Source organism: Pan troglodytes, chromosome 23, assembly GCF_028858775.2.
Source record: "Pan troglodytes isolate AG18354 chromosome 23, NHGRI_mPanTro3-v2.0_pri, whole genome shotgun sequence".
Classification (NCBI taxonomy): domain Eukaryota; kingdom Metazoa; phylum Chordata; class Mammalia; order Primates; family Hominidae; genus Pan; species Pan troglodytes.
This window is the reverse complement of record NC_086016.1, coordinates 32,116,118-32,141,811: the sequence shown is the minus strand read 5'-3', so window position 1 is coordinate 32,141,811 and position 25,694 is coordinate 32,116,118. Positions and strand designations below refer to the sequence as shown.

General features: G+C 40.7%; 1 protein-coding gene across 11 annotated transcripts in view; it reads right to left on the bottom strand.

The window, feature by feature from the left end:
• MTMR3 (myotubularin related protein 3) overlaps positions 1-25,694 on the bottom strand; it is a 144,791-nt gene that overhangs the window by 22,880 nt on the left and 96,217 nt on the right. For all 11 annotated transcript variants that reach the window (XM_009438152.5, XM_001138269.6, XM_001137834.6 and 8 more), the window contains 4 exons: positions 16,392-16,474; positions 13,270-13,436; positions 6,108-6,204; positions 1,977-2,090 (listed from right to left, as the gene is read on the bottom strand). In XM_009438152.5, the coding sequence (XP_009436427.2) occupies positions 1,977-2,090; positions 6,108-6,204; positions 13,270-13,436; positions 16,392-16,474 (461 nt within the window). The remainder of the gene's footprint in view (positions 1-1,976; positions 2,091-6,107; positions 6,205-13,269; positions 13,437-16,391; positions 16,475-25,694) is intronic.

The following is a 25,694-nucleotide window of genomic DNA, read 5'->3' as shown; positions in this document are numbered from 1 at the left end:
ATTAAGTGCTCTCTCATCACAGTAGGACAAAGCCCTAATCAAGCGCTGGTTCAGCATGGTGCTGTCAAGTAAATGCTGCTGGCAACCTCAGGAATCATGACCCAATCTACAGACAACTAAATTCAGGAAATGGATGTCAAGAGTTCCAGGCATCCTGCCACCTAGGCTGGCAAAGCAGAGCATGGTGGAGGATCCGATTCTTCCACACGCCCCTTACAAAGCTCCCAAATACTACAGCAACCCAGTTTGCATCTCAGCGATACAAGACACATGTTCTGAGACAGAGCCGAGTTCCAGGAAACCTGCCTGATTTTGCATGGATGACTACACCAAGAACTTTGTGATCTTTTGAAAGACTTTCTCTGAAAAACTGCAAATAAAATTTTTCATTTATATATCCTCTTGTATCTCTAGAAAAAGGGGGGAAAAACCTAGGGTGCATGCCCTCTAGAATTAATTTTAGAAGGTGCATGCCCTCTAGAATAAAATTTAGAAAAAAAGGAAGTTTTTCTTCAACCAGCCCTCTTAAGCTTCTCTTCCCAAAGGGAGAATTCACCTAAAGCCTCTTATTTTGCAAATAAGAGTACCTTCCCCCTTTTGGTCAAAGTCAGCAAGCCCCACAGATGCCAGGGCTGCTGACCTAACACAGTTGTTGGCCAGAGCAGCAACTGGCTGCTTTCCCCATTCCAGCTGAGCTGATCATTGATAAGACTCATAAATCCCTTCAGCTTTCACTACTCTCTAGTTCCTGTAGCATCCTTACCACTTGAATGATAGGTAAATTTGGTGACTGACTTTTCTAGGGGTGTCTGAAAACAACAGTGATGAGAATTGAGATTAAAAATGTAATGAGTTCCACTGGGCCAGAGCAAATACTTTTCCATCTCTCTCCATTCAGAGTGGGCATCAGAGTTTGCCTTTAGTAGACTAAATGAACAAGCTGGTTACCTCTGTAGGAATTCCACAAGGAGACAAATCCCTTCCTACAATCTCAATATTTCAGTGGAATGAAGTTTCTAACTGTAAGCCACTGGATTGGCCCAACTCAGGGAGAGTCCAAAAAGCCGGCAAACTGGGAAAATGAAATGGAGAATGTAAACATTACAAAGAGATGACATCCAAAACATTTCCAGAATAAGAAGGAAGGACTTCTTTAAAATTTAATAGGATTCTGTGAGAACTGAGATATTCAATGAATTATAAAAGCAGCACTCAAGAGATTTAACCTACTCCAAATGCTGGTACAGAAGCTCAGTGTTTATAGCCCCTCATTTAGAACCAGAACATATCTACAAAGTAAGAACTACCATTCCCATTGTATTCATTAGGAACAGACTGAGGTCAGTTAGGGAACTTATTCAAGGTGCCTTAGCAAGAAGTCTAAGAATATACCTGAATTCAGATCTGTGATTCCAAAATCTGTGCTCCATCACCATGCCACCATCCCCATCTAGAACTTGCATCCCATGGCTCTCATGCCTCTGATCACTGAAATCTTCTATCTAGTCATGCCCCCGTCTTCTTCTCTAAATGCTTCCTCTCGAAACAGAGTTCTTCCACATGTCAAAGTTTCAACCACAAAGACAATCAGAGCCAACTCGACCCTATATTCCCAAAGATCACTTTCTAAGACTCATCTCTCAATCCAAAAGCCCTGCTAACAGCTGAAGCTAAATGCTTAGTAAGCACATTATCTTCTCACAGAATGTAAGAAGGATATTGAAATAGCAAGTCCAGCCACTTTACAACTAAAACTTTCTTATCTGTTTCAAATGAACAACCAGCTAGTGTTCTGAATGCAGTCAGTACTGATGTGTTACTGGAGGAGAAGCTTTAACAATAAGGAAGTACAGCCTTGCCTAGAAAGTTCTCTGAACTCTCCCCACCCTTCCCAGGTTAGCAGCAGCAGAGGCAGCAGACCATATGCAGCAGGCAGCAGCACCAGCCCAAGCTGGGACTGGTCCAGTTTAACTTACCTGTAGATGACGGCAGGGATGCGCTTCCAGGACCTGAAACTTGATACACTTTCCAGTTCTTTGTCAGTGATCCAGGCAGGCACTATGAGCTCTTGAGGATAGCTACCACATAATCTAAAGAGAAGATGAGAAGTGGGGAGAGTCAAGGGGATAAGAGAGGGAGAGAGAAAACGGGAGAGAGAGAGAGACACTAGGTGAGCCAGCATAAGGATGATGATCTCACTGCCACAGAACCAGTTAAAGGCAATGAGGCGCTTTATTCGAGTTTTGGACTCCTCAACAGAATGGGTTACCATAAGTGTGTTTTGTTTTGTTTTGTTGCCTTAAATGTTTACTTATGTGTATACAACAAATGATACTATCTTGAATTGTTCCACTTGATGCTACCTTTTGGGAATCTGGCAATCTTAACTATCAATGAAAAAAAGGGGAGTCGAGGGTCAGCTCTTTATACTCCATTACAACTCTTCTGCTGTAACAAGTACATAGGTTATTTCTAACTACATGAGCGCCCAGTCCAATTACAGAACTGAGAGTCCGTGTCAGTTCTACCAGACCCTCAGGGAAGGACAAAAGCCCACAATTGCAAGTTTCCAGAGACTTCACAGGATTAACTCATTCTTTGATTTGAACCAAACAGGGTGTCATCCTTACAGGTAACAGGTGCAGCCATGGGTATGCAAAAACAACGCAATCCAGTCTATCTGCATACACAGCCTCAGTCCCATTGAACCAGGTTAGTAATGTGACTAAGCTATTAACTATAATTTCCATAAAACATACTTCAGAACAAATTATACTGGGGGCGGGGGGATAAGCTTTCTTTTAATTAGGGAAGATCCCAGCTACAGTCAAGCCCGTATCCTAGGAAGCAATACTTCCGATAGATTTTTACTTATAGGACAAAGTCTCTCTCTGGATAATCCAATCTTCTTTTTTCAATAGTGAAGGCAATAAGGCCTTTAATCCAAATCCTAAAACACACAAACTCCACCAACACCACCAACCTCCTGCCCTAGCCTATCCTATACATAGCAGAAAGCGCAGAAAAACACAAAATGGCTTAGGATTTGGGGGTTTTGATCATTTTGCACTAAATCTCTCCTCTTCTCAATTTCCAGAAGAGGAGACTTCTGGAATTTTCAGGAATTTAAAAGCCACTGAACAAAAGAGAATGGCTATGACTAAGAGTAGCTATACAAACTTCCTAACACCTATTCACAAACTCCTAAAAATAAGCTGGGAGCCAGTAATGATGGTTAATATCTAACCATGAATCTCATTCCCTTTATTATGTATTAAACTCAAGAGTAAACTTGGCTCTCACTCTTCTACCTTTGTAGTAGGAAGAACTTTCAACATCCTATTGTTTCCCACCACCCCCCATTTTGTTTTATGGTGGTGATAACATCCTAAAGACTGGTTCTGAGGTATAACTGGTAAACTCCTTGAGACAGTTGTTCTGTTACCCAGGCTAGAGAGCAGTGGAGCGGTCATGGCTCACAGCAGCCTCGACCTCCTGGGCTCAAACAACTCTTCTACTTCAGCCTCCCCAGTAGCTGGGACTACAGGCATGCACCACCATGCCCAACTAATTTTTTTTTCTTTGAGATGGAGTCTCGCTCTGTCACCCAGGCTGGAATGCAGTGGCATGATCTCGGTTCATTGCAAGCTCCACCTCCCAGGTTCACGCCATTCTCCTGCCTCAGTCTCCTGAGTAGCTGGGACTACAGGCGCCCGCCACCACGCCGGCTAATTTTTTTGTATTTTTAGTAGAGACGGGGTTTCACTGTGTTAGCCAGGATGGTCTCGATCTCCTGAGCTCGTGATCCACCCGCCTCGGCCTCCCAAAGTGCTAGGATTAGAGGAATGAGCCACCATGCCTGGCCAAATTTTTAAGAAATTTTCTGTAGAGATGAGGTCTCACTATGTTGCCCAGCCTAGTCTCAAACTCCTGGGCTTAATCAATCCTCCTATCTTGGCCTCTCAAGAAGTTAATTTTTAAAAGCCGAATTAGGGATTATTTTCCAACAAGTCTGTCTTAATTCACAGTTTTTTTTTACTTGATCTAATTTTCTAAACATTCTGTTCATTGTCCTATAGGTACTACACTCCCAGTAGTCAGCTCTTCAGTACGCACTACCTACTCACTTGTGGATAAACAATTTCCAGTATAGGTTACACTCAGGAAAGCCTAATGCAGCCACAGGCTCTCTGAGGCCGCCCCCTCATCCAGCATTCACCCTCCTTCTTTGCTTTGACCCGTCACTGAGAACAGGCAAAAGTATAAAAAGTTTGCAGCTCCAACTCTTCAAAACACCCTGGGTTCTCAACTCCCTGGAGAAGGTCCACATTAAGAACTGTGTATAGCAATTAGCTATAGCTTTTCCAGTGAAAACTCTGACGGCTAGCCACAAACAGACCAGGAAAATGCCCGTCATAATTTGAGACAGCTAAGAGGACTGCAGAATGATTAATGATGCAGGGAAACGTAGGAGAAGGATTTTTTTTTTTTTTTTTTTTTTTTAAGACAAAGTCTCGCTCGGTTGCCCAGGCTGGAGTGCAGTGGCACAATTTCGGCTCACTGCAAGCTCCGCTTCCCAGGTTCATGCCATTCTCCCGCTTCAGCCTCCCAAGTAGCTGGGACTACAAGCCACCTGCAACCATGCCCGGGTAATTTTTTGTATTTTTAGTAGAGACGGGGTTTCACCGTGTTAGCCAGGATGGTCTCGATCTCCTGACCTCATGATCCTCCTGCCTCGGCCTCCCAAAGTGCTGGGATTACAGGCGTGAGCCACCGCGCCTGGCCAAGAAGGATATAGTTAAAGATTTAAGATATTTAACTATCATGGACAATTTTGTTTTATAGAAATTTGGATCACCAAAATCATAGTAGTTAACTGTCCTCCCCCACCAACGCACTTACACATTTTAAGGAACTGGGTAATGGCTAAATGGTTACATTAATTTTTTTTTTGCGACAGAGTCTCACCCTATCACCCACGTTGGAATATAGTGGTGCAATCTCAGCTCACTACAACCTCCACCTCCCAGGTTCAAGCAATTCTCCTGCCTCAGCCTCCCAAGTTGCTGGGACTACAGGCGTGCACCACCATGCCCAGCTAATTTTTGTATTTTTAGTAGAGACAGGGTTTCGCCATGTTGGCCGGGCTGGTCTCGAACTCCTGACCTCAGCTGATCTGCCTTGGCCTCCCAAAGTGCTGGGATTGCAGGTGTGAGCCACCATGTCCAGCCAAATAAAGGTTACATTAATATTTAATGGTTAAATGATCATAGCAGTGAAGTTGGTTTTAGATCAATATATTAAAGGACAGAGTAATACAGATTGAGCATCTTTAATCCAAAAATCTGAAATGCTCCAAAATCCAAAACTTTGAGTGCTGACATAATGCCACAAGTGGAAAATTCTACACTTGACCTCATGTGATGGGTCACAGTCAAGTCACAGTCAAAACTTTTCGTACAAAACATCATGCATGAAATTATTTAAAATATTGTACAAAATTACCTTCCAGCTGTGAAATGTGTATATGAGACAAATAATTTTGTGTTTAGACTTGGGTCCCAGGCCCAAGATAATCTCATTATGTTCATGCAAATACTCCAAAACCTGAAAAAAATCCAAAATCTGAAATATTTACAGTCCCAAGAATTTCAGATAAGGGATACTCAACTGTACTTATGTCTATTTCACACCACCTGGAGTAAAATTACAGTCATAAAAACTAGTTCATAAATGTTCTGTCACTGCTTATGAGACCACTGATCCTCTCTCTAATGTGATGCCAAGTGGTGATGAGAAAAATGGTAACTGCCTGCCTACAGGCAAATACAATATTATTTAGACATGCATGTACCAGAAAAAACAGAGGCCTGGGGGGGGTAAAAGGGAAGGTTCTAGGATCCTGTTAAGTAAGGATCACTTTCCACTCCAATGATAGCAACGGGAACAGAAGATTCAATAAATACTCTGAAGATCATGCCTTTAGATTTAATAAATAAAACCATTTCAAATAAAAAGTCTAAGTTCAAATGTTCTGCCACATGAGAATTGCGGTTTCTGCAAAGGCACTGGCTGTGAAACAGTCCACAGGGACCCATATAACTCACTTGTACTTCTCATTGATGTTGGAAATCCTCCAGGCGTTGTTCATATCAAAACCCATCCTCTCCACCTCGTTTTTAAACCTTGAAGTTACATGCTCCCCTAGAGGCCAAAGATAAACAGCAGAAAGGAAGAAATGAATACCATTTTGCAAAACAGGTGGAATAAAAACAAAGAAATATACATATGTTACATATATGTAAATATATATATTTTTTGAGACAGGGTTCCACTCTGTCACATAGGCCGGAGTGCAGTGGTGTGATCTCAGCTCACTGAAACTTCCGCCTCCCAGGTTCAAGTGATTCTTGTGCCTCAGCCACCCAAATAGCTGGGATTACAGGTGCATGCCACCATGACTGACTAATTTTTGCACTTTCAGTAGAGATGGGGTTTTACCACATGGGCCAGGCTGGTCTCGAACTCCTGGCCTCATGTGATCTGCCCGCCTCGGCCTCCCAAAGTGCTGGGATTACAGGCGTGAGCCACTGCGCCCAGCCTGTGTATTTTTAAAGGTAAGAATTGTATAAATAATAAAGTAACATATATTATATAGTTTTAGTTTAGAAAGATCCCTGTCAGGTTAAGATTATAAAGAGGAAAGAAATTAATTCTGATCAAGAGTTATGTTATCTCATCTAACCCTTACAATCAACTCTGAGAACAGTATCACTGAGCTCATTTTACAAAGGACAAAATTAAAACAGGTTATTATGGCAGGCCTGTCTGGCCCCAAAAGCCATGCTCTTGTCCTACACTGGCTACTTGCCTACTTCCACACTCAGACTGACAGTACACTTAATAAGAAATAAAATCAATAACAAGATCACCACGAGTAGCAATACAGAACTATAATTCCTCATCCAAAACCCTTTGGTCCAAATTTTAGAACTTGAGAGTTTTCCAAACTTTCGTTAAGGTAAGACAGTGAATATAATATTAGGCTCACATGCTTAACAAGATCTCCTTAAACAAATATTAATATTTCTTTCGTGAAAGGTATAGATCATTCATACCAGGTGGGATAAATAAAGCAACAAATAGCTTCATGTCAGCTCAGATCAGGTCCAGCCAAGACACCAAATAGGGTATGAAAAACATTCTGGTTTCCAGAGCCTTTTAGAGGATGGCAGGTTAACAAGTCATGGAATCATAACTGCCAGCCAGGAATCTCAGGAAACACCATACTACTAAGTGCTGATTATTTGCAAGAACAGCCACCCAAGCTGGTATAATCTGGCTATATTTGCCCTAATGAATCTGGCTTTATCTTCCTTAAAAAAGCAAAACAGAGGTAGAAACGAAGCTAACATAAATTCAGTAAATCTAAAATAACTTTCTTCCTTGAAAACATACACAGTCCTAGGGCAGCATGTTATTTTAAAAAATATTAAGCAGAACCTCTAATATATAGTGGTACAGGTTGTAAAATAAGTGCTAGCAGGGCTGGAAGAAACCACAACAACAAAAGCACAAAACAGATTTCACTTTAGTGTTCAGAGTATAAAGCTTTGTTCTCCCTGGGAGAGGAGCTACAGAATAGGAAACAGCAATTACTTGAATGGAAGAAAATTCTGTTAAACTACTTCCCATTTAAACTGCTTTTCTTAAGCTCAAGCTAGGTATTATACATTTCCTGAAGGAGAGCTATAAAAAGATGAGGTTGAGAGAAGATGAGGTGCAAGAAGAAATAATAGCTAAATCCATCCCATTTTGGAAAAGTTTTAGAAGCAATGTAGCAGGCTTCCAAACAGGAAAAAACTATCTGAATTGGGGTGCCATCTGTCTACAAATTGCAAGGAATATTGACCATCAAGAATACTAGGCCAGATGCGGTGCCTCACACGTGTAATCCCAGCACTTTGGGAGGCTGATGCAGGCAGATTGCTTGAGCCCAGGAGTTCAAGACCAGCCTGGGCAACATGGTGAAACCCCATCTCCACAAAAATGCAAAAATTAAGTTGTGGTGGTCCATGCCTATAGTCCCAGCTACTTGAGAGGCTGAGGTGGGAGGATCACCTGAACCTAGGGAAGCTGAGGCTGCAGTGAGCCATCATCACACCATTGCACTCCAGCCTGGGCAACAGAGACAGACCCTGTCTCAAAAAAAGGGGAAAAAAACAAAACAAAACAAACAAAAAAAACAGACAAGGAGTCTTTAATTCATAATCCCAATCTAAAAGCTGCAAAACTGTGGCAAATTTCAAGTTCATTAAGAGATTTTTTCCCCTGACTCTGGGATATAGCTCCAAGTCTTTGCAAAAGCTGTAAGTATTTCATTAATGATTTATTTTTTTTGTGCTTTTCTTGAACTGTACATTAATGATCTTTTACATTAATACCTCTATCTCAGGATAAAACACATAGATACCCTTAAAGGATCTTGTGATTTAAAAATAACCACTGGCAAAATAATAACAGTAACAATCACTATCACTAGCAATTTACTTCATAGAACCATTTCCCAAAAGACTTAGAACCACCATCCAGAGCACAACATTCTGAGCTATACGCAGAAATATATACTGACTAGCAGGTATAGAAAATCTGTTATTTCGAGTTCTTTGGGAATGGGAATGAGTTTTAATTATTTTTATATCCTCTAAGGCAGTGACTTCATAAACTCTGAAACTGACCATCACAACCCACAATAAGAATTATGTTTTACATCACAATACAACAAACATGTTTTAATTTATTCATTTTTTGAGAGACCGGGTTTCCCTCTGTTGCCTAAGCTGGATTTGAACTCCTAAACTCAAGCAATCTTCCCACCTCAGCCTCTTGAATAGTGAGGACTATAGGTAGACACTGTGCCCAGCTAATACAACATACATTATTTTTTTTAAAGCATTTCACAAAACAATACCCACTCTTACTATGTGTGTGACACAATTTGATATTTTCTATTCCAATTCTTTAAAATTAGATTTCATGACCCACTACTGGATCATAACCTATTTGAAAACCACATCATTACATACATCAGGAATTCAACCAGCTTTTGCAAATTGTGTGATATGTTCACTCACGTTTACTTAGCCAGAAAAATAAACACAAACAGATCTATTGCTGGATTCCGCTTAAAAATCTCCATCTCAGAATTCTCAGGGCTCAATCAATTCAACATTAAATACATTGTGATATCCCAACTTTCTTTAAATACTGGGGCTATAAGGTTTTTGTTTGGCTTTATATTTCCATTTCAACCCTTCCTATCTGCCTTTGTCCCTTTTCAGCATTTAGTGTTTCTTATAATAAAAATAATACAGTCCAGCAATTTTCACTTTAGTGGAAATGAAAACTTTCTTTTTAAAAGCAATGAAGTTCCCTAACTCCCTCTATCACAAACACAGTGTCAATCAGCAATCTAAAAAATTTTCCCCCAAAAGTCTAGCTCCCTGGCTGATCCTGAGTATTCAAGCCCACAATTACACACAGCTTAAAAGGCCTGGGACAGAAGGGACAGGCCTTTACCTGGCAGGTGAGGAGGCAGACCAATACCAGAGTCAGAGAAGGTAAGAACTACCTCTTAGCAGATTTTCAAATATGGAGAAAGGAATTATGCTTTTCTATGTACAAAGGTCACAGTAAATCCTCTAGATGCAACTTCCTGGACTGCATTCAAACCCGGAAGACAGATAAATAGGCAGCTTCACAGCAGTGTTAAGACCCAGAGTCATATGCTAGTCGTGGATAAACAAGATGGGCTTAAGGGACATTTCACATGAGAGAGGTTAGAGAGGTAGGCCTGATGCTACTAAACTGGCAGCTAAGCTGCCCAGTCATCTGTCAGGCCTCCAGATTAACACTCTAGTACAGAGCCATCACCAACAAGTCAGTTGCAATGAGGAGCAGGAAGTTAAGGACATGGGAGAGAAGCTTTTAGCTTTCAGTCCACTTTTTTAGAGTTTGAGGGGCTAAGAGAAGGGTCAAGAATTTGGCAAAGGCTTCTGCAGGGTAAACTCCAACAGCAATGTTGAAACTTCTTCCAAAGCTGATTAAGCCTTAGAGCTGTGACCACAGTACGGCTGGCTTAACTATGACCGGTTCAACAGCCAGAAACTAAGATTTATATGAATACTAAGACAATTATGTAATTTTCTCATTTCTCTCCTCTCTGATACATTCTACTTCTAGCAGGCTAGGTAGAGAAGACTCCATAAAAGGCTTTATTAACTGCTATAAGATTAAACTAACTTCCACCCCTCAGAGTCTACACTTGTGATATCATGTACTGGGGCAGATTATAAAAAGGCATGACTTTGAAATATCTCAAGTGTTGTCTCATCCTAAAGATGACTTATAAGTATGTGGTTGTCTGGTATGCTAATATTTGATGAGTAATGCTATATACACCGCCACTGCTCAACAACATTAGGTAATGACAAAAGAAACAGGTTGACTGGATGTCCTCGAGGTGTTTTTTTTTTTTTTTTCGGTTTGTTTTTAATTAAAACCAAGTTTTTCCTTTGTACTCCACAGCGAATATACATAAAAGGCAAAAGCCTACATACACATACATTCAACCAAGTCACTGAAATACAAGATTCCATGCTGAGTGGTGGCAGGTTAACATCAATGTGGACTGTGTATACTGGGAAGAAACAAAATGCAACCCTTACTCATAATCTCTAGCCAAACAGTTATGATTGCATTACCTTGTAGTTGCATAATTTCCAAAGTGTTTTCATAAGCATGGCACATAGGGGGCACTTAAACATTTACTGAATTGAACTCTGCAGCATTAACAGATTTGATCTTCAGGATACCTGGATCAGCCTGGGCAGGAAGAGCATGAATGTCCCACTTTAAAGCACAAAGGAAACTAAAGCATAGAGAGCATAAATTCTTTGCCCAGTGTTCTTTTTTTCAACTAAATCGTAGAATACGCATTTAAATTCAGATTTCCTAATTCCTAAGTCAGTACTTTACCCCTCACATGCCCTTGCATCACAAACCTACGAAAAGACAGAGAACACTGTAGATATCTTTATGTCCTGATGGCCAAAGAATACCAGATATCATCAGGAAGGGGAAGGGTCTGGGGACCAAAGTCATCCCACCTCAGGGCAGAGCCACCCATAAGTAAAAGACTAGACTGAGGTACCTCTCAGGAATATCCTAAGAGTTTGCTGAAATCTAAAAGAAACTCAAATTATCAAGGGACTAAAAAAGCTCTCCTAAAAAGATAAGGACTTTGCAGTCTGTGGTTGTGAGAGAACAGGATAGGAGAAAGCAAATCTTGCTGAGTAAATGCTGGCAACCCAAAATTAGGGAATACCTCTTGGAGTCAGGGGTCTTGGAGTCAGGGGTCTTAAACAAATTAAAGTTCTTATATAACATAATGCAGTAGGATGCACTCATTAAGTTCATTATCCTAGGAGATGGTAGAAACTAAAAATTTAATGAAGAAGATGCAATGGTTAAAAACTCAGAAACTGTACATGTAAGATTTGTACACATCACTGTTTGTAAACTTTCTCTTTAAGAAAAACCCCCAAATTTGAAAAGAGCCATAAAAAATGAAAAAATGTATTTAAAATGTGATGGCATTTCAATAAAGAAAAAAAATAGATGTAACAATCGGAGTGAAGTGAGAGACAGTTTAAGCACATTCTCATAAACTTCCAAGGTTGGTGTGGTCTCTCGTAGGTGACAGGATTCTGCTAGCCTGGACACGCCTGTGAGAAGCTGGGATTCTGAGGCTTTCCCTGAGGCTCCAAGAGGGCAGGTGCTTTTGTTTTTCAAACTCTGTATCCACAGCATCCACCAGGGTCAGGTCTGAATAACTGAGAACTGGTTTTAAGTCCTAGTTCTGTCGTCAGTGACTAGCACTGGGACTTGACAACAGGCTTTTTACCTCTGAGCCTCCATTTCTTTGGCTCCCAAAACGGACACCAACCTATCTTGCCTGTTCAACAAGGTCATGAGGATCAAAGAAAAGTATTTATCAAAGCATTGTTAAACATAAGATAATGCTAATGCTACAAGCATTTTAATAGAACAAGAATGTGAACCAAAAGCTTCAATTAGTCATGGGGCCAGAGAACAAAGTAACACAAGCATAGCAAGATTAGCCTCAAATGTTTAAAATGACCCAGGGCAGACTTATAAGACTGAAGATTCAGGATTAAAATTTCAGGTTTCTAGAAAAAAGTCCCAAGAGTAAACTTTACTTGAAGGAGGCTCACAACTTTTCACTGCACAGAAATTTAAGACTTCACTTCGAAACCTGACACACTAAAAGTCAGTGTTGGACCAGCAAAGTTTTATGACCACATAAAGTTTACAAGAAACTACATGCAGAGAAATAACATGAACTTGGTCAAAGCCATTTCTGACGGAGAATGACAGTGAGGGGGACAAAGACTATAGAGGGGTCAGGAAGCCTGGGTTCCAGAACAGGCTCAGCATCTCTTTTTGGTTTTTTTTGGGGGGAGGGGGTCACATGTTAAAACCCATCATCTAGGCCAGGAGCTGTGGCTCACGCCTATAAATCCAAGCACTCCGGGTGGCCAAGGTGGGCGTATCACCTGAGACCAGCCTGACCAACATGGAGAAACTCCGTCTCTACTAAAAATAAAAAATTAGCCGGGCATGGTGGCGCATGCCTGTAATCCCAGCTACACAGGAGGCTGAGGCAGGGGAATTGCTTGAACCCAGGAGGCGGAGGTTGCAGTGGTCCGAGATTGAGCCATTGCACTCCAGCCTGGGCAACAAGAGCGAAACTCCGTCTCAAAAAAAACAAAAAACAAACCCCACTATCTATTTGTTCTTGATAGGAACCTGGCCTCTCACCAATGAACTCCTATTCAACTTTCAAAGCTGATTCAAAAGCCACTTTAAATGTGAAGTCTTCCCACACATGTATACAAAACTCATGGCTCCTTTCTATCAGGCTTCCATACTATTCATAAAACCTTATTATAGTTGAGCTGTTTTTAGGCCCAATAGATTGTGATGCCTTCTAGTGTTCTTCCCTTCCCCGGAAGGCAGAAAAGATGTTCTATTAAGCTTAAAAGAATGCTGCGCACTTGCTAGGTGCTCCTTAAAATATACACTGATTGATATATGAATGCTTAGGTGTCCCATTTCATGTTAAAAGTACTTCCATCAGTAGCTTGATAAAGCCCCTGGCCATTTGCACATTTCAGAAAGGCGTACCTGGTCTGCACAGGTCTCCATGTTGCTCTTTTTCACTGGCATAGACCTCCATGCACCAAGCATGGTATGCAAATGAGAAGAGATCTTCTATTTTAGCAGGTGGTCGGATTGCGTTGTTCAGTCTCTTCAGCCACTCTTGACACTGCTCAAAGGTTGAAAACTGACACCTTTTGTAAAGCCAAACAAGTATGGATGTAATCAGAAGACAGTTGAAATGAAATGTAAGAAAAGCCATTATTTCAAGAATGCCCACTCGTAGTGAAGTGGGAACTACAACCAAGAAAGCATCTGAGGCAGTCAGTCATTCGCATGCTCATTATCACTTATAAGAAAAACAAATGTTAGCCAATGGAACAAAATGACCAAAAGAAGGAAGCTGACCATTGGAAAACCTATTTTTTTAGACTAATGAAATCTCTTCTAAGATTAATGACAATTATTACAGAAAAGTGGCAGCTATTCTCTTTCATGAGTGGAGTTTCATTCTACTTCTTCCATCAAAGTTTTATGGTTGTCCCTCATAAAAAATATGTTTAGAAAAATCTTTGTTTTGTAGTAACATATTAGATCAAGTTTAAAAAAAAAAAAAACACAGCATTATTTTTAGCCAGTTAGGTAGTAATTTCAATATTTAGCTATTAGGACAAATCAGATCCAAAAGACAGATTGCACTGAAACTTTCAGCTATGACCATGTAGAGAACAAAACAATTCTATTGTCAACTGCGATTTTCAGTATATACAACTAAGAAGTTAAAATAATTAGTGAAAACTAATTTATTAAAGATATGTTTAGGCTGAGTGCAGTGGCTCATGCCTGTAATCCCAGCACTTTGGGAGGCCAAGACGGGCAGATCACTGGAGGTCAGGAGTTCAAGACCAGCCTGGCCAACATGGCAAAACTCCCGTCTCTGATAAACATACAAAAATATTAGCCAGGTGTGGTGGCGTGCACCTGTAATCCCAGCTTCTCAGAAGGCTGAGGCACGAGAATCACTTGAAACAGGGAGGTACGGGTTGCAGTGAGCCAAGATCACACCACTGCACTCCAGCCTGGGCAACAGAGTGAGGCTCTGTCTCAAGAAAATAAATAAATAAAAATAAAGATTTGTTTAAATTTGGCCTTTTTGAATGCAATGTTAAAAACTGACTAATTAATAAGCAACTACCTTCTTAAACTGTGAGTTGTAGCCAGTATCTATCAAAAATAAGCCAAATCTCACTGACTAAAAAGCAATATAAATATCTATCTTAAAACCAAGGGGTCACTTAAACCTCTCCCTCATCCCAATCATGGTGGCTCATCAATATGCCAACACATAATATTTACTGACACCCCAGAAGAGGTCAGAGGAATGCAGTAAAAACTTGTGGAATTTAAGACCTCTAGAGCTATTAAATTTAAAAATGCATTTCAGGCATCGTTGTTGGTTTTTGGTTTTTCAGATGGAGTCTTGTTCTGTCACCCAGGCTGGAGTACAGTGGCGTGATCTCAGCTCACTGCAACCTCTTGCCTCCCAGGCTCAAGCAATTCTTCCGCCTCAGACTCCCAAGTAGCTGGGACTACAGGCGTGCACCACCACACCCAGCTAATTTTCGTATTTTTAGTAGAGATGGGGATTTGCCATGTTGGCCAGGCTGGTCTCAAACTCCTGACCTCAAGTGATCCACCCCCACCTCGGCCTGCCAAAGTGCTAGGATTACAGGCGTGAGCCACCACACCCAGCCTGCAACCATTATAGTTAAGCGCAGATACAAATCATCAATGAATGCTAAACTTATGGAGAAATTTTTATGAGAAGCAGGGACATTTGCATTGTTTCAAAGTGCCTCCCCCAGACTGTTTTTAGTTGCAAGAGAGAAAACGCAGAAATTATACAGAAGCCAGGTGACATCTCGACTGGAATAATCAAAATTAACATCACCAATGAAGGACATGTGGACACTGTACTTCCAGATGTAATACAATACCCTGAAAAGGACGTGACATCATATATACAGTATTCCAGTTGAGAAAATAGAACCTCAATTTAATTGAGGAAATACTGGACAAACACAACATGAGAAGTATTCCATTAAAACAAAAGACTGTATTCTGCAAAATGTGAATGTCATAAAAGAAAATAAGGCTGTAGAAAATGTTCCAGATTGGCCGGGTATGGTGGCTCATGCCTGTAATCCCAGCACTTTGGGAAGCTGAGACGGGCAGATCACGAGGTCAGAGTTCAAGACCAGCCTGACCAACATGGTGAAACCCCATCTCTACTAAAAATACAAAAAATTAGCCAGGTGTGGTGGCACACACCTGTAACCCCAGTTACTCAGGAGGCTGAGGCAGGAGAATCGCTTGAACCCAGGAGGCAGAAGTTGCAGTGCGCTGAGATCGTGCTACTGCACTCCAGCCTGGGCGACAGAGCAAGACTCTGTCTCAAAAATCAAACAAACAAAAACAAAAAGAAAATGTTCCAGATTAAAGAAGGCTACAGAGTCATGGCAGCTAAATGCAATATATGACCTAGACTGGATCCTGTACTGAATGAGATGGAGGTGAGGGAGAATGCTATAAAAAAGTATCAATAGGTCATTAGGCGAACTGACAAAATTGGAACATGTATAGTAGACTGGATATAAGTATTATCAATGTAAAATTGAAAATTGATGATGTTATGGTTATGTAAGAAAATATCCCTATTCTTAGGAAAGCACACTAAAGTATTTTGGGGTTAGGAGCCATGATTACGTAACTTACTCTCAATCTGTTCAGGAAAAGAAACACACACACACACACACACACACACACACACACACGCCTCTGCAAATAATAAAGCAAATGGTAAAATGTTAACAAGTGAATCTGGGTGAATGGTGTACTGATCTTTTTAGTATTTTTATTTTTGCGCTTTTGTAAATTTAAAATTATTTCCAAATTAAAAAAAAAACATCTTTCAACATAGCAAAGTATACATCCTACAGATAAAATATTTCAGGCACAAACTACTCAGAAAATATTCCTAATGAGGCTAATCATCAAAAGGTATTTTACTAAGTTACCAAATAATGGACCCATTCTTTAAAAAATATTTTCCACACTAAACAGCAACACAAACATACCATACCACATACCTGATAACTTTGCAGTCTTTGCAAGTCAAATGAAGCTGAAATATATCTCGGCATTCAACACTTTCTATAAGCTGTAATGGAACCTGCAATTTTAAAAAAATGAAGTCCTCTTAGTCAAAAAGGCATTGACCCTGGAGTTCTTCAATGTGTCCAACAAGACTAATTAAAAAGATTTATAAGGGAAAGCAACAAAAATAGAACTGCAAACTTATCTGGATCAACAGTACTCAAGTGATTTACTACAAAGTGAATTAGGACTTCCCTTTATCTCTAAATCAGTGGTCTCAAGTCATGTCATAGCATGAAGGCAACAAAGAGGTGGCACCACCTTTGGAAGAAGGGGAGAATATATCTCTCAGGCACCGAATTCACAAGATCAGAGTACTACTTTTAGATGCTATAACTGACTATGATTTGCAATGATGCAATGACACAGAAGCTGAAGGGAGCCAGAACAGTAATCTTTTCTTGCTTATAGAAAAGAACTACAGATCAGAATGCCAGTGGGAGACTATTGTTTGCCCCAAATGACAGAGTGGGCTTATGGCTTAGTGTCAGCCAATGAGGCTCCTGAAAAAGACTAGAGTTCTAAGCTGACTGTGGATTGCACAGAAAAGACAATGGGGCAATAGCTGCTGGCCAGGCTCTCTACTAAGTAGAATAGACCCAAAAGTATGAAAAAGGAGGGAGAAGGCCATACAGTGATCAAGGATGCTAAAACTATAATAACTATGTCAGATTTGCTTCAAAAAATCAGTCAGAAGCCCTGTTTGCCAAATGGGGCTTGAGGTTTGAACAAGCTGGAATGGTTCCCCCTTGCCAATCTGGTCTACAGACTCTACTGGACACAGGATTATGTACAACAGCAGATAGAGAGAAGGGAAACAGATAGAAGCAAAAGCATCTAGACAGGGTGCCAAATCTTCAGGACAATATGAGGATCCTCCTCCTATCCCTTAAATCATCCTAATTCAACCCTTGGCTTCAAAAAGCAATTTCTAGGCTTTCAAGGCAAACCTGGTAAAATAATAGTGAATACTTTTACTCCTTGAAAAAGGAGTGGGCCATTTGCCTCTTACAGTGTATCAAGTCTAGCCAAAATGTGGCTCTGGGAGTTGCAAATAGCATTCCAACAACTTGTGTTTACTATGCAAAGAGGAGGACAGTCTCCTCCAATGCAGACAGGAACAAGAGTACTGTCTGCACAGGCTGGCCCTCGTGTTAGCTGAGCCAGTTTCAGGAACAAGAGTACTGTCTGCACAGGCTGGCCCTCGTGTTAGCTGAGCCAGTTTCAGGAACAAGCTTCCTGCAAACTCTGCCCCACCACAGAGCTGCCAGTCAGCAGAGAATTCTCAGAATGAGGATGCAGGGATCAAAAAGAAGCCCAGTGCTGGACAAAGAAACAGAAACTGGAGCAGGGGTTAAAGAAGAGAAGAAAGCAAAATAATATTACTCAGATAAATGACTGGGAGTTTCTACCTTAGGACTAAAGTCTTCTTGCTTTTAAGTCTACATTCTATAAAAATTCCCTTACAAATGTAATAGGACTGGGGGTCAGAAAAAGACTAAGAAATCTTGGCCAGACACGGTGGCTCATGCCTGTAATGCCAACATTTTGGGAGGCCGAGGTGGGCGGATCACCTGAGGTCAGGAGTTTGAGACCAGCCTGACCAACATGGAGAAACCCCATCTCTACTAAAAATACAAAATTATCCGGGTGCGGATAATTTTGGTGCATGCCTGTATTTTGGTGCATGCCTGTATTTGGTGCATGCCTATATTTGGTGCATGCCTGTAATTTTGGTGCATGCCTGTAATCCCAGCTACTCCAGAGGCTGAGGCAGGAGAATCGCTTGAATCCCGGAGGCAGAGACTGCGGTAAGCTGAGATCGTGTCATTGCACACCAGCCTGGGCAACAAGAGCGAAACTCCATCTCAAAAACGAAAAAAAAGAAAAAGAAAAAAGAAAAATCTTGCCTGTGTTCTGAGAACAAAAGGAGCTTTTGGCCTTCTGTTTTTGTTTACGTCCTTAACCCCAAGGTGCTGTGAGAAACTGCAACTGATGCAACTAAGAATTCTTCTGAGACCTGTGCATCTAAGAAGGAAAAAAAAAAAAAAAAAACCTACAATTTATCAGAGATAAAACTATAAAGAAGAAATATTGAGATTAAGAAGACAGATTAGAAGACAACTTTGCTTTGTTCTCAGGCCAGTTCTCTGGGTAGCCTGTAACAGACACTTACTGCTTTTTATTTTGTATATACTCCTGCTAACTACCTTAACTCACTATATCCCCCCAAAATGTGGCTGCCAGACTGGCAATTAAGAGCCGTGAGTTCTAATCTCAATTTTCTAAAATGTTACCAATTAAAATTTTGCTGGCTTCATTGGGCAAGCCTCCAGCCTTCCCATGTGCCATCAGCCTCTGCTTTCTGAACCTTGGTCACAACTAAGGAAATCTCAGTCATGGGGCCTGGAAAGAGTCTGGGATAGGATTAGAGTGAGCTTTACAAATCCACAAGAAGAGGCTGCTCTTGCAGCAGTCACCTGCATCCCAAGTCCCCTGCAACTGACTTTCTTTATGGACAGAAGACATGAAAACCAGCTAATGCTCTTAGCAGCTGCTGGGGGAAATGGATTAGCCTTTGCTACTTTGCTACAAAGAACAGGTAAGTTTTACATCCTTATTACTAAACCAGAGCCCAATGGCCTGTGCCCAAATTTAATATCATAAAATTATCTCAGACCATGCAAAACATTTGCTACCTAAAATTCAGGCAATATATACATATTTTTTTCCTATATTTTAACATCGTAAATTTAAGAAAAAAGAATTAGAATGTTGGTTCTATGCATTGAAATCAGATTGCAGACACTAGCAAGTCACCAAAATCAACCATGTGTATTACAAGTCACAGATATGGAGAACAGCAGATTTTAATATTCATGCAGATTGTCACATGCAGGAAAGCTTAATACGCAGCAAGAATAGGGACATACAAAAGAGAAACACCTGATTTTTATAACAAATATCTCCCTTTTCTTCTCCTTTCTACTGCAGTGTTTCCCTTCAGCACTTCCTGCACAGACTGCCTTTTCTTTCTTTCTTTCTTTTTTTTTTTTTTTTTTGAGATGGAGTCTCGTTCTGTTGCCCAGGCTGGAGTGCAATGGCGCGATCTTGGTTCACTGCAACCTCCACCTCCCAGGTTCAAGCTATTCTCCCTGCCTCAGCTTCCTGAGTAGCAGGCACCTGTGATCCCAGCCACCACGCCCAGCTAATTTTTGTATTTTTAGTAGAGATGGGGTTTTGCCATTTGTCCAGGTTGGTGTCGAACCCCTGACCTCAGGTGATCCACCCGCCTAGGCCTCCCAAAGTGCTGGAATTACAGGTGTGAGCCACCGCACCCAGTCCAGATTGCCTTTTCTAAAAGGCAGAATTGACCTTCTTTTCCTGTTCATACCTCCATCCAAAACATACTGTTTCTCTATTTTCTTAAGGCCCACTACACTGCTTTAGGTTCAAATTTCCTCACATATGAAAACAATCTCTTAACATTTCTATAACTAGAGATACCCTATATTCAACCTCAAAAGCAAATTACAGATTCAAGAGCCAGTCCACTTTACAGCCCAGGAAGGTTAAAACTACTACACTATAAGCTAGTATAGTAGTAAAGTCAGGACCAGGATCCATGTCTGTCCTCCAGCCTGGGCTCCTTCCACCATACACGGTGTGTCTTTCTTTCTGCCCCTACACGTGGGCTTCTCTTCCATATGAGCTCTACTTTAGTTTTTCTTTCACAAATAAGTAGCTTCTCCACCAGGGATCTTCAAGAGGAAAATAGAGTTTAAATCAAAACTCCTCAGATGCAATTCCTTTTGTAAAAGAGTAGAAAGATAAACTCACTTTCAAATCCTCTCAAACGTACTGATTCAATGTCTTGTAGCAACTCATTTTCTTTTTGCTCCTCTCTCCTCTATCTCTCCACCTGCCAGGTAACGCAATCTCACCTTACAATGCTTTTCCTAATATAAATTTCACCAAACTCATGCTCAAACAATGCATCAAACACATTCAGTGCTACAACCAATTCCTCAAAAAGCCAAGTTACATTATAGACACTAACACCCTTAAGAGCATCAATCCAAAAAAAGCAGAAGAGCAGCAGTTTAAAAATTTAACAGACATACAGACATGCACAGGTTATGTCCACAGTACTGTCACATTCCAGAGGGAACTGATGCCATCATACCCTACTATATTTACCTCAATTCATTCTGGGTGTGTGTGCATACATGTGCATTATTTTTAAACACCAGAATCTAGAGTGGGATAATTCCTACCTTTTTAAAAACAAACACCCTTTTTATAGCCTGAATGGGAAGTACTAATCTTGTACACGTGAAGTTAAAATGGCAGTAAAAGAGTAAAAATAATGAGTCTAAATCTAAAATCAGTAATAAAGTGGAATATCTGGGCACAAAAATCTTTTCATTTAAAAACTAATCAGGGCCGGGCACAACGACTCACATCTATAAACCCAGCACTTTGGTAGGCTGAGGCAGGAGGATCGCTTGAGCCCAGGAGTTCAAGACCAGCCTGGGCAACATGGTGAAACCCTGTCACTACAATAACATAACATAAAAATAAAATAAATATAATAAAATAAAAATAAAATAAAATAAAAAATTGAGTGCAGTGGCTCACATCTGTAATCCCAGCACTTTGGGAGGCCAAGGTGGGTGCATTGCTTGAGCCCAGGAGTTTTGAGACCAACCTGGGCAACACAGACATCATCTCTATAAAAAATAAAATAAAATTAACTGAACGCGGTGGCATGTGTCTGTAGACCTAGCTACTCAGAAGGCTGAGGTGGGAGGATCACCTAAGCGCAGGAAGTTGAGGCTGCAGTGGGCCATGATGGCGCCAGTGCACTCCAGCCTGGGCGACAGAGCAAGACCCTGTTTCAAAAAACAACCACCAAAAACCCACTAATCAGCAGAAGACTGTCACTGGTTTAAGATTCAAACTCTATTGTTCACCTTTGACAATTTACAAGCCTCCAGCACTGCTTTCAGAGGCTCCCACTGTTATATGAATGCTAGATCAAAGTGCATTAAATGTTAACAATAACCTCCTTCGCAGCAGGGTGTGGTGGCTAACGCCTGTAGTTCCAACACTTTGGGAGGCTGAGGTGGGAGAATAACTTGAGCCCAGGAGACTAAGGCTGCAGTGAGCCGAGACTGTGCTAACGCACTCCAGCCTGGACGACAGAGTGAAACTCCGTCTCCAAAAAACAAAGTGAAAGAAAAAAAAACTAGTGTTGATTTTACAAATTATTTCTAACAGAAACTTGTTCTACATTTTTTTGAAGGTCACAATTCCATCTGCTTATGTATAAACTGCAGGGCTTTTTCCTTACCCTACAAATTGTTCTCCTAGTAGCATACAACTGGAATTTGGTCCAGTAAGAGGAAAAGGACTCATGCAGAGGGGAAACATTCTGCTGATTTGCAAGGTGAGCATCTAACACTCAAAACCAATTTGCTCCAAGCACAGGTGCAGCAACCGCCTAGGATTTTCATGCTACTTACAGGGATTTTAGAAGCAGCAGATTGAGAAGCAGTCTATTAAATTACAAACACATACACACACACACACACACACACTTTTAAACGTTCATGAATTCCACTTGAACACTTGTTTATAAGTTATCTAAGCTTCAAAGAACTATGTCTGTAAATATATAATAATTTGGGAAAAGCACAGAATAGGAGCAATGTATACCTTAAATGCTACACATAAACTCTACTACAGAGATTCTTTACCACAGGAACTGGAACTTGATATTCAGTGAATGTGTGAATTAAAGTAATGATGTTTACGGTATCAAAACCTACAGACACATTTTACTCAATGTGCTGTGAAATTAAAAGAGAATATATGATATCAGGTAGCTATTTAAAACTTGATGGTAAATCATTTTCTGAAGTGTTAATTAAGTATTTTGATTTAAGCATACAAAATGATGAACTGGGGCATGCCACAACATATGCTGGTATGTCTGGGCTTTGATGGTTTAAATGTGTTTGATATAGATAAAATAACATTTAAAGAGAGCCTCCTGATCTAACATTTTATTGAAATACACATATTTTATTGAAATACTTATTTGCTAAGGGAAGGAAAGAGGGAGGGGCAACACCACTACCAACTGTCTGATCTCCATCCAGGACCCGATGCAGGAAGAATCCTTGTTTCCTAAGTACCTTCAGGTTTCAGGTTTCAGGAATCTCTTAGCACTAGCTGTGATGAAATTAATTTATTTTTATGGAGGAGTTCTAGTCTCTCTCAATCTGAATTTTTTTTTTTTTTTTTTTTTTTTTAATGAGACAGAGTCTCGCTCTGTCACCCAGGCTGGAGTGCAATGGCGCGATCTCGGCTCACTGCAAGCTCCGCCTCCCGGGTTCACGCCATTCTCCTGACTCAGCCTCCTGAGTAGCTGGGACTACAGGTGCCTGCCACCACGTCCGGCTAATTTTTTGTATTTTTGGTAGAGACGGGGTTTCACCGTGTTAGCCAGGATGGTCTTGATCTCCTGACCTCGTGATCCTCCTGCCTCGGCCTCCCAAAGTGCTGGGATTACAGGCGTGAGCCACCGTGCCCGGCCTCAATCTGAAATTTTTAAAGTCACTGCAATGCCAAAATACTTCTACACCATCATTTTTCTGTACAAAGCCATTACCTTGGGTGTTGTTTTTTTTTTTTCCTTTTTTTTTTTGACAAAGTCTCCCTCTGTCATCCAGGCTGGAGTGCAGTGGCGTGATCTCAGCTCATTGCAACCTCCGCCTCCTGGGTTCAAGTGATTCTCCTACCTCAGCTTCCTGAGTAGCACATGCCACCATGCCCAGCTAATTTCTGTATTTTTAATAGAGATGGGGTTTCGCCATTTTGGCCAAGCTGGTTTCAAACTCACAACCTCAGGTGATCTGCCTGCCTCAGCCTCCCAAAGTGCTGCGATTACAGGCGTGCATCACTGCACCCAGCCTACCCTGGACTTTTTAAGTAACATGTAGGCTCTATGCCTTAGAGGGTTATGATGCTAACAGAAAAAAAAACACTTTCAGATTAAGAAAATGGATCAAAAGAAAGAACAGTGGCAAGTTTCCTTAAGCATTATCTCTCAATCACAATGGGGGATCAACAATTCCAGTCAACAACCTACTCACACAGCTATCCTTAGAGACAATTAAGCCACAGCCTATTCACACAGAAGTGTACTGTTTTAAAATAAGCTTTAAACGCCAAAGGGGGAAAAGGTTCTAATGCCCACTTCAAACCCACATTAACTTCAATTCATTTAATATTTACTGAATATTGTGGCACCAGGAGACATGCTGGATCTTGAAGACACAAAAACAATTAACCAAAAATTACAACCTATTTGGTAAATGTTATAAAAGAATGTACGAGATAAAGACAAAGCAAAGAAAGAGTGTAGTTAACTGTCACAGAGGGAACTGGGACTAAGAAAGGCTTCACAGGAGAAGTTATCACCTGAACTGAATTTTGACAGATGAACAGAAGTTCCTGGGCCGAAAAGAGAACACAGAGGTGTGAGGTATGGCTGAATAGTACAAAGAGGCTGCTTTTACAAGTAAAAATGTGATAATGGGGAAAGGAGGGAAGCTGTGATCCTTGGTCCCTGCCACGTTGTCAGACAGCTTCATGTCATGCTAAACAATCTGATCTTCATCATAGAAGTAGTGAAGAAACACTGAAGGGCTTTAAGCTGATGAATGACATGATCAGTTTCTTTCTTTCTTTCTTTCCTGCTTTCTTTCCAGCAGACCTTATTCCCAAATAGTTCTAAAATAGTCTCTGAAACACTTGGCCATCAACCAATAAACTGATAAATACAGGATGATATGAGAAAATGCAATGATATGAAACTATCATTCTCACATGCAATTTAATTATAATTTAATTCCAGCAATTCAAACACTGAAAGAACACAAAGTTAAATTGGGCAGTTCTACTAAACACTACTATCATTACTTCCACAGTAGCTGGTGGGGAATTCTCAGTTGCTGGGATTTTATAGGTGTTTCCCCCCTTTCCCCTCCCCATCACGACTACTCAAATCCAAGTGGACCCTTCTGAACAGAGTGCTACATAGTATGAAAGAACAGCATTGCCTCTTTCCTTAATGAATCTGGTGTGTATCTTTAGCTGATAGACAGAAAACTGATGTAACTGCTATAATCATGGCCCAAATCTAGAAGCCAGAAGGGATTCAGGCCAAAACTGCTCCTGGACATAAATGCTTAACTACAAAGAAGAATGATAATAACAAGTAAAAAATGTCAACTACCAAAAAAAAATGACAGCCACTGAGTCTTTTTTTAATTGCTGAGTAAAACGAATGAACAACAGATTTCAAAGAATCCCAAAATGAAGCCAAAACACAGTCTGCATGGAATTACAGTCCTGAGCTGTTTTAATGTGTCATAATACACTTCTCTGTGCTGGAAGTGGAGTGTAGAAAGCCACAACACTGGCAAGTAAAGAAGGAAGAAGGCATTTGCTGTAAGTACATGAATTTTCAAGCCTTTATTCGTTTCATTTAAGGCTAATGATAGCAGAGCACTGGAAGAACCAGTTCACTGAGAGGACATTCATAACTGAAAAGGGTAAATGTACTCTTGAGAATCAAGAGCCTTCCTTTTCTTCAGTAATACATAGTCCATTATGCAAATAAACATTATACTTAACATCTACACTTATACCACCAAGGAGTCATTAGAGTAACCTCATGCTGTAATGAGAGTCTGCAGTGAGCTCAAAGTGCATCTCATCATTTGACATTAAGGCCCAGGGAATTATCTCAACTGAGGCAGTTGGTAACTACTAAAGATTGCAGAATAAAAGCCTATTCAGCCTTTATACCTTTATAAAGCTTAATGATACAGCATTACCTAATGCAAATCATTCGCTGTTAACTAAACAATGGACACCTCAGCTGACAACTACACACATCATTTTAAATCAAGCATAAGAGCTGCTTGCTGATCTAGTGTGTTTTGTTGTTGTTGTTTGTTTGTTTTTGAGATGGAGTCTTGCTCTGGTCACCCAGGCTGGAGTGCAGTGGTGCGATCTTGGCTCACTGCCAGCTCCACCTCCTGGGTTCATGCCATTCTCCTGACTCAGCCTCCTGAGTAGCTGGGACTACAGGCACCTGCCACCACGCCCGGCTAATTTTTTGTATTTTTAGTAGAAATGGGGTTTCACCGTGTTAGCCA